General features: G+C 55.5%; 1 protein-coding gene across 4 annotated transcripts in view; it reads right to left on the reverse strand.

The window, feature by feature from the left end:
• Positions 1-663: 663 nt before the first annotated feature.
• CD6 (CD6 molecule) overlaps positions 664-15,201 on the reverse strand; it is a 39,797-nt gene continuing 25,259 nt past the window's right edge. Inside the window, exons 2-13 of one of the 4 annotated variants that reach the window (XM_066361076.1) lie at positions 13,539-13,607; positions 11,900-12,253; positions 10,873-11,184; positions 9,826-10,128; positions 8,225-8,290; positions 6,760-6,900; positions 6,311-6,409; positions 4,789-4,911; positions 3,165-3,236; positions 2,711-2,905; positions 2,341-2,442; positions 664-1,685 (exon numbers count right to left, since the gene is read on the reverse strand). In XM_066361076.1, the coding sequence (XP_066217173.1) occupies positions 1,621-1,685; positions 2,341-2,442; positions 2,711-2,905; positions 3,165-3,236; positions 4,789-4,911; positions 6,311-6,409; positions 6,760-6,900; positions 8,225-8,290; positions 9,826-10,128; positions 10,873-11,184; positions 11,900-12,253; positions 13,539-13,607 (1,901 nt within the window). In that variant the 3' untranslated portion in view covers positions 664-1,620. Of the gene's footprint in view, positions 1,686-2,340; positions 2,443-2,710; positions 2,957-3,164; positions 3,237-4,788; positions 4,912-6,310; positions 6,410-6,759; positions 6,901-8,224; positions 8,291-9,825; positions 10,129-10,872; positions 11,185-11,899; positions 12,254-13,538; positions 13,608-15,201 lie in introns of all 4 variants that reach the window. The other 3 variants (XM_066361070.1, XM_066361084.1, XM_066361093.1) reach the window with 3 other exon arrangements.

Raw genomic sequence — 15,201 nt, forward strand, 5'->3', positions numbered from 1 at the left:
ACCTTCTCTCCCCTCCCGGGACAGGGGAACAGCAGACAGGCCCCGCTCGGCCCCGCAGAGCAAGACGCACAGCCTCGCCTCCTCTGCCTCTCGCCCCTACCCGCTCCGGGAGGGCTCAGAGGACCCTCAGCCCTGACCTCGAGGGCAAAGCTGGGCATTGGCCCCTGCAGCTGGGCTGAAATCCCAGGGTCTCAGCTGGTGGAGAATGCCTGAGCCCTCCGGCCTTTCCCTCTCCACATCCACATCCGCCAGTCTCGTCGCCAGCTCCTCCTGGGCCCAAGGTCAATTCCTTTGCTAGGCAGCTCTGATCATAACATCCTTTGCCTTACTCTGCTTCTGAAGCTTTTGGAGGCCTAGGTCAGAACCCAGCCCCACTGTGCCAGGCTGGTCCGGGCAGATTAGGGAGTACTGTCGCTGCTGAGTTCACAGGTAGCTGTCAGGGGACAGGCCCTGTACCTTCTTGTCCCTATATCCCCAGTGTTTTTCATGGTGTCAGGTCCCCGAAGTATTCCAGTCTCCCTCAATGGATAGAACTGTCCCTACCCAACACAGACACACACACGCACACGCACACGCACACACACACGCACACTCCCAACCTGGGTTCTGTGAGTTCAAGGACTTGTCACTCCACGCCCATGTTTCATTCAGCAGTTAGTTTAATGTCAGGATGCTCAGAACAGGGCACCAAGAAGCCGGACCACCGGCCTCTCTGGGGAGGCTGCCTGGTCAGGTTCATGGCTCTGGGCGTGACACTGCATATTCACAGGCTCACGAGGGCTCCCACCAATCAAGCAGACAGTGGGAGACGCGGGGCTTAGTGAGCCTCTGGATCCCCCCCTCCCCCCGGGAAGACATCTCTGTGCTCTGCCCCTTCAGGGACCGGGCCCCAGCTCTGGGTCTGTGCTGAGACCATCTCTGTAAATGGTCAGAAGCTCAGAATAAGGATCCGCTGTCCAGGGACAGTCCCTGCAGCACAGGGCTGTGCCCCTGGAGGGCTCCAAGGGACTAGAGAGGCAGGTCTGGCCTCAGGCCCAAGTCCCTTGGAGGGCGGGGGGGAGCAGTTGTCCTGCTCACTGTCAGCTGGCTGTGCCCAGGAAGCCCAGACTCCCTGCTCTGATGGAGCCTTCCGTCAGCTGGTGTGCCACCCCCAAGCCCAGAATCTACCTGTCATAGCGACAGCACACAGCTCATGCACGTGGGCCTCTGGGCAGCACTGGGACAGGCCTGCCATTGCCTCTCTCAGATTCAAGGCACCAAAGCACCAGACACCGAGGGTCAGAAGGGGCCTCGGGACTCATCCAGTTCAATCCCTCCACACTGCCGGCTGAGAGGTGGCCCAGCCCGCTTGTCCGTCCCTGAGACAGAGAACTCACTAGCTCTCAGGGGTGGCACCCTCCACCTCGGTGCTGCTGCTCGGGGCTGGCAGAGGGCTGTGCCAGCAGGTTCTGTCTGATGGATGGCAACTGAGAAGTACAGGGTGAGGGGCTTCCCTCCGTCTCTCCAGGGGAGGCCTCTCGGCACCCTGGGGCACAGTCTGGGAGCACAGGGCGGGACAGGGGAGAAGGTAGGGCAGGAGTCCAGTGGGAGGGGGCCACCTGCAGCCTCGCTGGGCCCCGGCTAGGCCGCTCCAATGTCATCGTAGTCTTCGTTGTCGGTGGAACCAGGATGGGGACTGGGGGACCCTGTGTGGCCGGGAAGCTCGGGTCAGGGGGAGACCCAGGTCAGCAGGAGGCCAGCCACCGCCCCAGCTGCCCGGCTGCCCCACGGGACAGAGCTGACTGGTCTTATGAGGGGGAGGCGCGACCAGAAGCCCCTCTCCTCCTGCTCACTGCCATCTCCCGCACGAGGAGGCCAGCCACCGCCCCAGCTGCCCGGCTGCCCCACGGGACAGAGCTGACTGGCCCTCTCCTCCTGCTCGCTGCCATCTCCCGCACTGGGAGGCCAGCCCACTGGCAGAGCTGTGGCGTGGCTCAGGCGTGGTCCCCAGGCCGGCACAGTAGCTGATGGATGATTGATGTTGGGAGCCCCTCCGTCACCACAGTTCCCCCTAAGCGGCCATTCAGCCACTTCTGCTTGAATGCCTCCACTAATGGGGAGCTCACGTCCTCCCAAAGCATTCTCTTCGAATCTGTCTCTGTCCCATCCATCTACCTCCATTTCCCCTACCTTCTCCTAGTCCTGTTTGTGTTTTTTTGTTTGTTTGTTTTTAAAATCCCTTTACCTGTCATCTTTTCTCCTTGGGCTAATGGATTCAATGGATCTGGATGTCCCCCACTCCTCCACTCCCCAGTCCCTCTCTGTCCCCCCTCCCAAGGCCCCATCCCCTCCCACTGGCACCTGGACACCCAAACTGCTCCTCCGGAGGGGGCTGGGGTGGCGGCTGGTAGTTCTGGTACCACTCCCCGGAGGAGGTGCTGGAGCTGTCATCCGCCGAGGGCCCTGTTGGAAAGCCGCAGAGCCAGTCACCCTCTGCCAGGGGACAGTCAGTTCCAAACTGCCGGAGGCCCTCGGGACTCCATCGAGTCCAGTCTCTAGCTGGATGAATGAGGAAAGGAAAGCCCAGAGAGGGGAGGAGACTTGTCCGAGGTCACACAGCAAGTGGCTGCGGAGCTGGGACTGGAATCCTGAGCTCAGCTTGGTTCAGGGCTCTTAGCTTTCTGCTTTCTCCAGCCAGGTTGGCTACGGATTCCTCCCGGGCCCAGATTACCTGCAAAAGTTCCCCGGGAGCCAGCCAGCTCCAAGTTTGGGGGCTGCTCCAGGTGGGGGTTCCTTTCTGAAGAAAAACCCTGCGGCTTCCACGGAGGCAGCCTGCTGCTGGGACTATTACAGTAGTTCTCCCCAGACGACGTGCTGGACCCGCTGCTGTTCCTCGTGTGCTGCTGAGGGCCCAGGGAGGGGACATCTGCAATGCAGTGTCCAGGGTTGACAGGGGGGACCCGGGAGGCCTGCACCTCTTCAGGTCCCGGGTCGGGGAAGGGAGAACGGTAAGGAAAGAAGAAAGCTTCAGATTAGACTTGAGAAAGAACTGACCGCCACTGTTAAAGTCAGGAGGGACCTGTTGAGGGAGGCGGCTGCTGGCGCTTCCCAAGGTGAGCTGAGCTGCTCAGTCAGGAGGCAGGGCTGGCCTCACCTCCTGCATGCCCCTCCCTGGCCCTACTCACCTTCCTCCAAGGCGGGCATCCGGAACCTGCTCCGCTGGGCCTCCTCCTCTGTGACCCGGTGCCGCTGGGAGTCTAGGAGCAGAGGTGGTGGTGAGGGGGCCGAAGGCCTGGAGGAGGGCGCCCCTGAGGCTGAACGGGGCAGGAGGACAGCCCCGGGGGGGAGGGCGGGGCTTCGCCTTCCCCACCGGCTGGCAGGCTCATGTCCTCGTCCCGAAGGACCCCTGACCTCCATCTGAAACCAGCTGCTTCTGGCCAGAAACCCTGCGCCTGAACGCTTTGTCCCCAGTTGCCCCTCCACTACTTAGGGAAATACTTGGTCTTGTGTCCTCTCAGCTCGGGCGGGTCCGGGCAGGAGGCGGGCAGATGTCGCCCTCCGAGGAGCCGCCCAGAGCCTAAGCTGCAGGGTCTGGAAGCTTTGCATCCCAGGGGCTGGGCCAGCTTCCTTTCAGAATCAAGGAGCTGTAGGTCCTTGGGACCGGCAGGACTCCAGTGTCTGGAATCTTGCAGTCAGCTCTTTTGAACCTGGCACCACTGACTTTTAATCTCGGTGTTGTAAGCTTTTGGACTCTCAGTCTTTTATTTGACATGCCTGGGCTCAGGATCTCAGCTTCTAGGGACACTCCACCCCTGGGGCTCCCAAACGCTGGTGCAGGGGCCAGAGACACGGTATTATTTGCGTCCACCCCCAGAGGCCCTGATTCAGCAGGTAGGGCAGAGACGGCTGGCTGTCCCCAACACCCATCCTCCCCTCCTGCACTAGGAGACCTTCTGGCCTTTATCTGGGCACACAGCGGCCCCGGACGGAGGCTTCTTCTCCCTGCCTCTCTTGCAGCTGGTGGGTTTAAGTTCTGGCTGATGAGCCTTGAGTGGGAGCCACATGGTCATCTGAGGCCTTAAGGGTAAGGCATGCTCCACCTTCCCCTCCCCCTTCTTGCTGGCTAGAATGTGGACACGGTGGTGAGCGAGCTGCACCACGTGGATAAGGGCAACATCTTAGCGTCTCAGAACACTGTCATTTGGGGGGGTCTCTGTCACACACAGCCTAACGGTCAGCCTAACTTATATAGTAGGTGCAGGTGGGGCTCAGGAGTTTGTGTCAGGCTCCCACGGGATCCCACAGTAGGTGCCGGGTTCTCTGCTCTCCTTCAAGCTCCCAGCTTTGCAGGGGCCCTGCCACCCAGGAGGCAGAGAGAAGGGCTGGAGAAGCCAGAGAGGAGGTGGAGGTGGGCTCGCAGTGGGGGTGGGGGGCGAGGGTGATGGGAGGACGAGGCACAGAAAGAGTGTATGAGTGTGCAGGAAGCCATCTGAACTGTGTCTCTCGCCTGGATTTCCTCAGGTGAGTGTCAAAGGACAGAACTTCAGACCCTGCGCGGCCAGAGGCCAACGTGGGAAGGAAGAGGCCAGATGTGGAAATGCCTGGAGACATGGAGAGGCCTCCGGGGTCAAAAAGCACTATGAAAACTTCAGTGCGGGACCATTTATGATCAGTCCAGTGGGTAACAAGGGTGACTGCACCCTAGTTGTGTGGGGTCATCAGGTGGAACCTACTGAGGGTCCCCAGGCAGCTGGGCCCTCTCCCTGGCTCAGGCGAAGGAGCCCTCGGGTGCCGGGCCCAGGCACTCACTGTAGAAGGTGGTCAGGGCCACGGGAGGCTGGGCGCTGAAGTCATAGTGCTCATAGTCGGAGTCCGAGCTGGAGTCCGAGTCCGCGGGGTGTGGGGCCCGGACCTGGACGGGCAGCTTGGAAACTGGGGAGAAAGCAGAGTAGGGAGCATAGCCAAGTGATGGACAGAGGGCGCAGGGGGCGGGGGCGGACAGCGTGGGTGGGGGAGACAGAGAGGGAGAGAGAGTGCAAGGGAGCCACCTTGTACCAGACCCTCCAGGCCGGGTTTCCCAAGTTCTTCCCTCCCACTCCAAACCTGGGGGGCTAAATAACACTTACTTATATCACAAACGCCTACATAGCAGTCCTAACATTGACAAGTATCTCGTTTGATTCTCATAACAACTCTTTAAGGTAGGTACATTCATGTCCCCATTTTATAGCTGGGGAAACTGAGGCACAGAGGTTCTCCCCTGGCCCAGAGAAGCAGGCAGTGTGCCTCTTAACCTCTGGACCACCATATTCAGTGAGTGGCTGCTCTGTGCCCGGCCTTGTTCTGGGTTCTGTATTCGTATTCTCTCCTCAAACATAGGGATACTGGATGCAGAGAATACTACTAATATTGGGCTGGGTTTTGTACTGATTTTCAAATAAAGGCCTGACCAGGCAGTGGCGCAGTGGATAGAGCCTCAGACTGGGATGTGGAGGACCCAGGTTCGAGACCCCGAGGTCGCCAGCTTGAGCGCAGGCTCATCTGGTTTGAGCAAAGCTCACCAGCTTGGACCCAAAGTCGCTGGCTCAAGCAAGGGGTCACTCTGTCTACTGTAGCTGCCTGGTCAAGGCACATATGAGAAAGCAATCAATGAACAACTAAGGTGTCGCAACAAAAAACTGATGATTGATGCTTCTCATCTCTCTCCATTCCTGTCTGTCTGTCCCTATCTATCCCTCTCTCTGACTTTCTCTCTGTCTCTGTAAAAAAAAACACAAACACTGAACATAAAGAAATGGAAAAAAATATTTTAAAGTTTTTTTTTTTTTTACAAATAAAGGCAATGAAATATATTTACAATGCAATGTGATTAAACCCCAATTCTTTTACAAGAGTTTCAAGAGGTATAAATTCATATGTCATAAAACATGGATGAATGGTCCAATATTTTTCATTTACAAAAAAATTTTGTTCCAGGAAAATCTTGACGGGGCTCTGCAGGGAGGCTGATTGGGCGAGCCATTGAAAGAGACAATGACATCACAACCTAATAGCAATTAGCAAAACCCAGTGAGGGCACGGTCCGAAATGCCCTGGGCCTGTGTTGGCCCAGGACTCAAAAGCCTAGGGTCCTAGAATGGCTGCACTGAAAAGTCGGAGACTTCCCCGACTGAGCCCCAGACTGAGACTTGATGTGCTGAGGTCCCATAGCCACCAGAGAGCTAGCATAGGACTCATCCCACTGGGGTGCTGCTTTAACATAAACAGTACTGACCCTCCATCCTTCCCGTCCTCTCCAGCCCTCCCCATTCCCAGGTGGGTGACAGCCTACCTTCTTCTTTGGGGATGGAGATGGGGACCTCTTGATAGCTATTGATCCCTGCTGGGGTGCTGGTGGGTAGGTTTTGGTGATTCATCGTAACAGGGAGGGCTAAGGGAGGGGAGGCAGAGATTCTACAAGTCACTCTTTGGCCTCTTCCAGTCTGCCTGGTTCTGTCTCATGAAGACACCTCCCTCCTCACTCCCCCCACCCCCCAAACATGCACACACATAGTCTGATCCTCCCAAGGGGCCCACATTGGTTCGTTTCTGCTGGGCATGCTGGGAAAATCCTTCCCATCGGGAGATTCTCCCATGTCCAGGTCTTGAGTGGCCATTGTTAAGTCACTGATACTCTTGCTGGGGTCCCCCAAGTTCACATCCCCATAGGAAAGTTACACCGCTAACCTGCTTCTTCCCATCCCTGGGCCTTCCCCGTGACTCCTAGAATTCTGCACCTACCGTATTTTCCTTTAACTTTCAAGAGGATGACGGCAATGATGATGAGTGAGCCCAGGAAGAGAATTCCCAGAATGATGCAGAAGATGAGGAGCATTAGGTCCCGTGATTTCCAGTCCTCCATTTGTACTGACATAGAAGGTTCTGGAAGCAAGAACCCCAAATCAGAGAGAAAGAGGAATGGACATAGGTTTCTCCTTGCCCTTCTTCTCGCCTCTCCAGCCGGCCTGCAACTGACCCGCTTTCCTTTGGACCTATCCTCTTCTTCCCTTTTTAAAAACATATGCTCAGCTGCTTTATGTGACTGGTGTATAGTAGGTGCTCCAGAAATGTATCCTGAATGAATAACTGATTGAGTGAAACTTCTCCTGGCCACCAGCCCACAGGAATCTCTCTACTCAACCATTATGGAGTGCCCACGGTGTGACAACAGCGTCACAGGCCATCAGGGTCTTTGTCTAGCAGGGAGATAAGACGGCTCAATCCAATATAGTGAAATGCCTGCTGTGAATGAGATATGGAGGGGACCTGGGGGGCATGAGGTGCTGCTCGGGGCACCTTATTCTTTAAGGGAAAGATGAAGGTTGGTTTTCCAGAGAAGGTGACACTGAGCCATGCCTGACAGTGAATGTGCCAGGGGCTCCATGCCTGGATTAAATGATCACAAGTATAACTAATGCCCAGACAGTGCTTACCACGTACTAACCCCTATTGTAAGTGCTCTATGAAAATTAATTCATTGGAGACTCACAACAACACTAGGAGAGGTGCTGTGGTTATCAATTCCATCTTAGAGTCAAGGGAGCTGAGGCTCAGAGACATTAGGCATTGCCCAACATCGTACAGCTGGCCAGAGGCAAAGCTGCAATTCAAGCCCCAGGAGTCGGCCCCGAAGCTGGCCCAGCTACACACAGCTGGCGGATAGATCAAGCATGGATCTGGAGTTCAGAACCTTGGATGCAAATTCCCGTTAGCACTGCTGGCTGTCACTTCACCCTCTGAGTCTGACCTCCTTCCTCTGTGTAAGGGTCATGATGAGACCTCCCCAGCGGTCTGTCGGGAGGATTAAAAGGTTGGGAAATAATGACTGTGAAGTGCCAAGCCAATGCCTGAGACACTACTGACACACTGGCTGTGACCCTCAGCGTCCCCACCATCTGGCCTGTGTCAGACCAGCTCAGCTCTCCAGCTCCATCTTCCCGCCCTACTGGAGCTCACAGGAGAGTGAGGAGTGTAATCCTGTCCATGAAATGTCAGGATGCAGGGAGCTGCGGAGCTGACATAGGAGGGAGGGGCAGGGAGTGGGACACAGGCACCCAGAGCCTGGGGGAGGCAAGGCCAGCGTCTGGAGGTGGGCGATGGGGAACAAAGCATCAGACCCCACCCAGGCAGACACGCACATGCACACACATGCAATAGCACGCATGCACCTGGGTCTCTGAGACACTGAGTACCCGGTGACACTCACCTACGGTGACCAGCTGGACAGTTGCGGGAACTTCTGGAGTGGACAGATTGAGCAACCTCCGGGAACCTGTCAGGAAACACCACTCATTTACTCTACCCCTGTTACTGAGCACCTACTGTGTGCCAGGCCTTGTGCTAGGAACTGAACACAACAGGCAAGTGACCTGGCACTGGGGTCACGGTCCCCAGGGAAGGGGGGGCACATGACTAAGGAAACCCGTCTTTCCCATCCCTCACAATTAGGAGAGACATCATGAATTCAGAGCTGGGAAGGTCCTTTTGTTAAAATATGTGGCTAATAGAGAATGATCTCTTCCTTCCGTACAATCAATCCGCTACAGACCACAAGTCCCTTTTCCATCCAGTTGGGTGTGCTCTTCAGGTTGGCAGCTGATACCCTCATCATTATCATAAGCATTCGACAGGTAAAGGATGGCAAAATCCCAAAGTCCGTGGTGATGTCTGATTTCGCAGCTACCCGGGGAGTGGCTAGTATCAGCATCCACACAGTCACAAAACTGAGCCTCCTGGCTGGAACAGGCCGAGCTGGAATCCCAGCCAGGCTGTGTCTGAACTCCACGGACATACTAATACTGTGTTTCCTCGGTTCTAATGCTCTCATAATTTCACACTTCCACACTGAAATCAGGCCATGGCACCAATCTTAGGACTGATGACATGTCAAGAGTTTATTTTGGCAGCATTGTTGTCCATTATGATACATAAAATAATATTTGGTGTGACATATCAATGCCGTCTTAGATTTGTGGTAGGTAGAATATGGTAGGACCCAATTCATAGAGTGGATGTGAGGCTTATCCAAGATAAAACAGTTCTGGCCGGTTTACTCAGTGGATAGAGTGTAGGCCTGGTGTATGGACATCCCGGGTTCGATTCCCAGTCAGGGCACACAAGAGAAGCAACTATCTTCTTTTCTCCCCTTCCCTCTCCCCCTTTCTCCTTCTTCTCCTCCCACAGCCAGTGACTTGACTGATTTGAGCGATGGCCCTGGGTGCTGAGGATAGCTAGGTTGGTCCCAGCACAACAGTCTCAGGTGCTAAAAATAGCTCAGTTGATTCGAGCATTGGCTCCAGACAGGGGTTGCTGAGTGGATCCTGGTCAGGGTGCATGCGGGAGTCTGTCTCACTATCTCCCCTTCTCTCAATAGATAAATACATAAATGAACAAATAAATAAATAAGACATACCATGTGTTCAGCAATGCCTGGCACATAATGAGGCCTCCAGACACTGATATTATTACTAATGTCTCCTGATATTATTTTTATTATGATCACCAGTCCTGGGATGCTAAGTTGGTTTCATCTCCTGAGTGAACTCCAGCCCACAGAGACCACTGATTAGCATATAATAAGGCCTTAATAAATATTTGATTCATGATTCTGAGGCCGAGTCGAAGATTTGTGGAAAAGACGCCCTGAGTAATTAACAACATCTGCCTGGGCATCCTAGGGACAATGGTCCCTCTAATGCTAGTATTAGTCATTCCTGATCTAGCCCACGTTCTTAGGCTGTGGATCCAGGTGGAATTTCTGGTCTAAGTCTGAGGTGAGGGTGGAGATAGGTGGGTGGGAAGGCGTACCTGAGCAGAGGACCCTGGCTGCCTTTGACTGGCTGCAGAGGTTGGAGTTGTTGAACCACCAGGAACAGTTCGAGAGGGTGGGCTCGTCTCCTTTGCATGAATAGTGCATCTTGCCCGATAGGGAGTGGGGCAGCCCCCTGGGTATTTTGGCCACGGTCCCACAGCCCAAGGCCTGGCAGAGCACCTGGGCTTCCGGTGTGTACCACTCACTGTCACACACTGTGTTCCAGACCCCACGGAAGTGTACCTCCACTTGCCCCTCGCAGGAGTCAATGCCCCCAGTCAGGCGCAAGGACTGGTGCTCTGCAGGGGAGGGGTCGGGGAGGGCAGAGTCAGGTCAGGATCCTTTGGGCCCAAATCCCCACCAGCCCACACCCATGAGTACAAACACCCCACGGCCAGCCGGTCTCTAGCTCTTGTGTGCTCTCCTCCAGCATCTGCCTCTGTCTCTCCTCTGTCCCGTCTGCTCTGGCTGCAGTGCCCTGTATCCTTGCTACCCAAGGTGTGGTCCATGGACCAGCAGCAGCAGCAGCATCTAGAATCCTGTTAGAAATGCAGAGTCTCGAGCCCTGCCAGACCTGCTGAGTCAGAATCTATATTTAGGGAGACACCCTCCTCCCAATTCCTGTGCACATGATAGAGAAGCACTGGCTGGGCCAGGACTTCATGGTCCCATGCGGACTGCCGACAGCCCCTCTGGCCCCTTCCTGCTGCCATCTCCCTGGAGCTCCGGACCAGGTGGCTAACTCCTACCCAGGAAGAGCCTCATCCTAATGTCAGCTCCTCCAGGAGGTGGGCAGGTTTATCTCTCCAGCTCTGGATTGCCTAAACTTCTAAACTTCCTAAACCTCACCTGGTTTCCTTTCTTAGGGCATTTACCACTTATTCCCGGGGGTTATGTTTGTCCGGGTCTCATTTTGGCTCCTGGATGGTGACCAGGCAAGGACAGGGGCCATCCTTCCGGCGCGAACGAAGCACAGGCCCAGTGCCGAGAAGGTCCCCGTAAGTGTGGGTGGGATGGGACATTCGGGAACCTCAGCCACTGACCTGAGCACAGCACACCAGCATCCTCCTTGTGGCCACAGTAGTGGTCTCCAGGCAGCCCTGGGCAGTCCCACAGATAGGCCTCGGACCCCGAGCAGTTCACCTGGTTCCGGTGGATGGGCCCTTGGCCGGGGGCAAAGTGCAAGCCTGGCACGGCCTGGATGGCCCAGCCGCATTTCAGTTGCCGGCACACCACGTGTGCATCCTCCAGATCCCACGTGTCGTCGCACAGAGAACCCCACTGGCCGTGCTCCAGCATCTCCACCCGCCCGGCGCATCGGCTGCCACCATCCACCAACCGCACCGCTTGATTCTCTGGGGGTGGGAGGGAAGGGGTTTGTGGGTACAGGCAGGGAAGAGGGCAAGGTGGGGGGGGGGGTCAGGTGATTGGGACTGGGCCGGAGAGTTGTAGGCCGGGTTATGGATCCAGCCAGACGGGAGGTAACCCTGTGGACAGGATGGGGGACCCCCGCAGGGTTGGAGACTAGGTGAGCAGAGTTGGGGGACTCTGGGGGCGAAGCTGGATACTTTGTAGGTAGGCCTGTGGAGCCGGTGGGAGGGGCCAGTAACTGGTGCAAACTAGTGGGTGGGGCCATGCGCCTGGTGGGCGGGGCCTGAGGAGCAGGGCCGAGTGCTGGAGAGCATCGGTGTTCCAGGGACCCTGGAAACCTGGCATATTTATGTACATCGGGGTAGGGGCGAGATAAAGGAGACAGAGGTCCTGAGCGGGATGAAGGATGAGACCAGTGAATAAAGCCTAGGGACTCGGTTAGGACACTGGGTACCTAACGGGTTGGGTTGGCGACCAAGTGGAACAGCTGGAGAGGAACAGCTGGAGGAAAGGTCTGCAGGCCAGATCTGAGGAAATGTTCAGAGCTGGAAATGATACAAAACTGCATTCCTTTGGTGGGGGGCGAAGCTTGGGTCCAGTGCCCAGGGCTGGGCAGGAGTGAGGGGCAGTGGATGAAGGCCCGCGGGGTATACGGACCGGCAGGGGCTCAGCTGGCGGGTGTGGGGCTGTCAGCTATACCTGCACAGGTGACCTGGGCCGGCCTCCCGTCGCCGCTGCACGCGTGCTCCACCACCTTGCAGAGCTGCCACTCGGCGCTGCTGCACAGGATGACGGGCGCCAGGGCCAGCGTGGCGTTTGGGGTCCCACCGGCGATCCCTAAGGCCCAATCCGATGACAGCTCCGGGGTTGGCGGAACCGGCTGGACCGGCACCCACTCCATCTTGCCGCAGTCCAGCGCGCGGCACACGGCCTCGGCAGCGGTGAGGTTCCACAACGCCCCGCAGGCAGGCTCCCAGGACTGTTCTAGCCGAACCTCCACGGTCCCGTCGCAGCGGCTGCTCCCGTTCACCAGGCGGACCCCGAGCCACTCCCCTGGAAGCACCGGAAGCCAGCTGAGGACTCTGCCGATGCCGGGCATGCGGTGGGGGCAGACGGCCACCAGGGGCCTCGCCACTGACCTGCTACCGTGACTTTGGACAATACCCTACCCGGCTCTGGAACTCAGCCTTCCAGTCTGCAAAACGGGGTTGGGCTGGTTAATCTCCAAACCCTTTCTGAGGCCTGGTTCTCCTTAGAGTCAGGAAAAGGGGTTGAGGGTGACTCTAGAGCAGGGGTCCCCGAATTTTTTACATAGGGGGCCAGTTCTCTGTCCCTCAGACCGTTGGAGGGCCGGAGTATAAAAAAAACTATGAACAAATCCCTATGCACACTGCACATATCTTATTTTTAAGTAAAAAAACAAAACGGGAACAAATACAATATTTAAAATAAAGAACAAGTAAATTTAAATCAACAAACTGACCCGTATTTCAATGGGAACTATGCTCCTCTCACTGACCACCAATGAAACAGGTGCCCCTTCCAGAAGTGCGGTGAGGCCAGATAAATGGCCTCAGGGGGCCGCATGCGGCCCATGGGCCGTAGTTTGGGGACCCCTGCTCTAGAGGTTAGGATAAATTAGGCCTGGGGTGACAGAGAACCGAGGGTCCAATCCCCACAAACCCTTCTCTCTTGCCCCTGTCTCAAGAGCACCCGTGTGTGAAAGGGCAGACTTCAGGGCTCAGAGGCCCCTTGGTATTGCGGTGCCATAGGGTCCCTCCCAGCCCCCCCCCCTGTTCTGAGGGCACTCACTAGGGTGGAGGGCCACGTGATCCTGGAACCCTGTGGGGCTGGCGATGGGGTTGAAGGATGTGGTGTGTCTGGGGGTCCTCCCTTCCCCAGAGCCCCTCCTTGGGGGAATCACCTCCCATTTTTGCCCAGGACTGCACCCCCAGCGTTAGGCAGTTTGGCACAGAGTAGGTTCTTTATACATATCTGTTGAGTTCGTCTAGGACCCTCTGGTAGAACTCCTCACCCCACCCCCAGTCCCACCAAGGCTCCTTCAACTTGTTCACAACAAATCTTCTTAAAATGCACTCTGAACACCTTGTCATGCGCATGTCACTTTATCAGTGGCCTCTTAAAGACGGTAGTTCTAAGATCTCCACGTGAATCTAATGTGGACTTTCAGAAGTTGGGTTAAGAAGGAGTGGAGTGGTCTGAAGTTAGGGAGCCTCCCTGGGACCCTAAAAGTCCATTTCCCCTTCCTGTCATCCCAGGACACCACTGCTTGGTCTCAGAAAGCTGACTAGGGACCCCAGAAAAATCATTTCCTCACCTGGTTCCAAGGGCTGGCTCTCTGCACTGCTGGTGTTGGGCTGGCCGGAAGGGGCTGGAGACACGCGACCTGAAATCAACCAGCAGCCATGGTGGGTGAGTGAACTCAGGCATGGAGGGCACAGAGGTGCCTTGAAGGGCAAGGAACACTTTCTGGAGCCTGTCGCAACTGTCTGGGGCCTTTGGAAAGACATGGTCCTGGACCTCGGGTGCCTTTGCCTCCCTTCCAGGGAGGGAAAGTCTCAAGGTTTGGAGCTGTAGCATCCTTCACTTCATCTATTAATTGTGCACATGTCATCAGAAGTGACAGTAGAGCAGAGAGGAAGGACCAGGCTTTGGGGCCAGACTCACTCACTGGCTGAGTGACCGTGAATAACGAATCCATCACTTTCTCTGCCAGAGTCCTAACTTGTTGGCAGTAACACTTAGGAAAATATTGTAGACTAAAAGCAGATAATATCTGTGAAATATTTGACATACAAAAGAAGTTTAATTTAGACAGGGTTAATTTCAGGAAAAACATTTTTGTTCGGAAAATTTGTTTGAGAGATTCGTATCAGACTTTAGAGTAACTGGTACATTCCAGGTTGTGAACCATTGGACTGAAGTGCTTTCAGACACTGGGAAATTAACTTTTGCCGAGGACTAATTATGCCAGGTCTTTGCATATATTACTGCATTTACTTTTGCCAACATAGTGAGTTAAATATTAGCATCCAGTTTTTACAAATGAAAAAAGGGAGGCCCAAAGAATAGAAATTGATTGCTCATGCCAAATAGTGTGCCTTTGTCTCCTGAGAGCATTGCAGTTGGCCTTGGAGGGATAACCTGTTTGGTCTAACTCAGCATCTTCCTGGGCCCTTTGGCTTCTGTTTGGCTTGGCCAACGGGAGCCCCAGCAGAGACAGGAGGGAGGTCGTGGTGTGTATTCCCCTGGCTCCCTCCCAGTGAGTCCTTTGAGCAGCCTATGCCCTTCATTTGAAGGTTGTCGTTCCTCTCCTTGACTCTCTCCTTTTGGGTCTCACTGACCACTCCCTGGTCTTGTGTCCTTGGACCAGGGTGGTAACAGCTCATCTGCTCTGAGCTCTTGTTACTGTATTATCCTTCATAAATAGCGCTTTTGTAAATAAGCCCCCTTCAAACTTCTATTTTGAGTGTGCCACCTGTTTCCTGTTAAGACCCTGACTGATACGTGGCCCAAGGCCACCAGCATTTGAACTGTCTCCAAGGGATCAGCTCCATGCTGGGTGGGGACATTCCTGTTTGCAGAAGCACAAAAGGAGAGCTGTGGCAGGGACCCCTATGCTCACAAAGGAACTCCTCCACATTTCCGGCTCTCTTGTGCCCATGTCGAGACCATCAAAGCCTAGGCAGGCGGACATGTGCCCACTGCGGGGCCGAGGGAGGTAAAAGGCTGCGAGCCTCCTTCATCTCTTTCTTCTTTGTCGTGGCCGTATTTGAGGTCCTGGGTTCCAGATGCTACTACAAGATGAAGGGGGATGTTGACCCAACTAGAATTTTGTGTGGGTGAGAAGTGAACCTTTATTGTGTTGAGCCATGAAGATTGGGGATATATTTGTTACCACCGCCCGGCCTGGCCCGCCCTGACTGACACAGGGGCTGCAGATGTGGGCATGACTGCTACACACTCTCAGCTTCACCTGA

The sequence above is a fragment of the Saccopteryx leptura genome, chromosome 1 (assembly GCF_036850995.1).
Source record: "Saccopteryx leptura isolate mSacLep1 chromosome 1, mSacLep1_pri_phased_curated, whole genome shotgun sequence".
Lineage (NCBI taxonomy): Eukaryota > Metazoa > Chordata > Mammalia > Chiroptera > Emballonuridae > Saccopteryx > Saccopteryx leptura.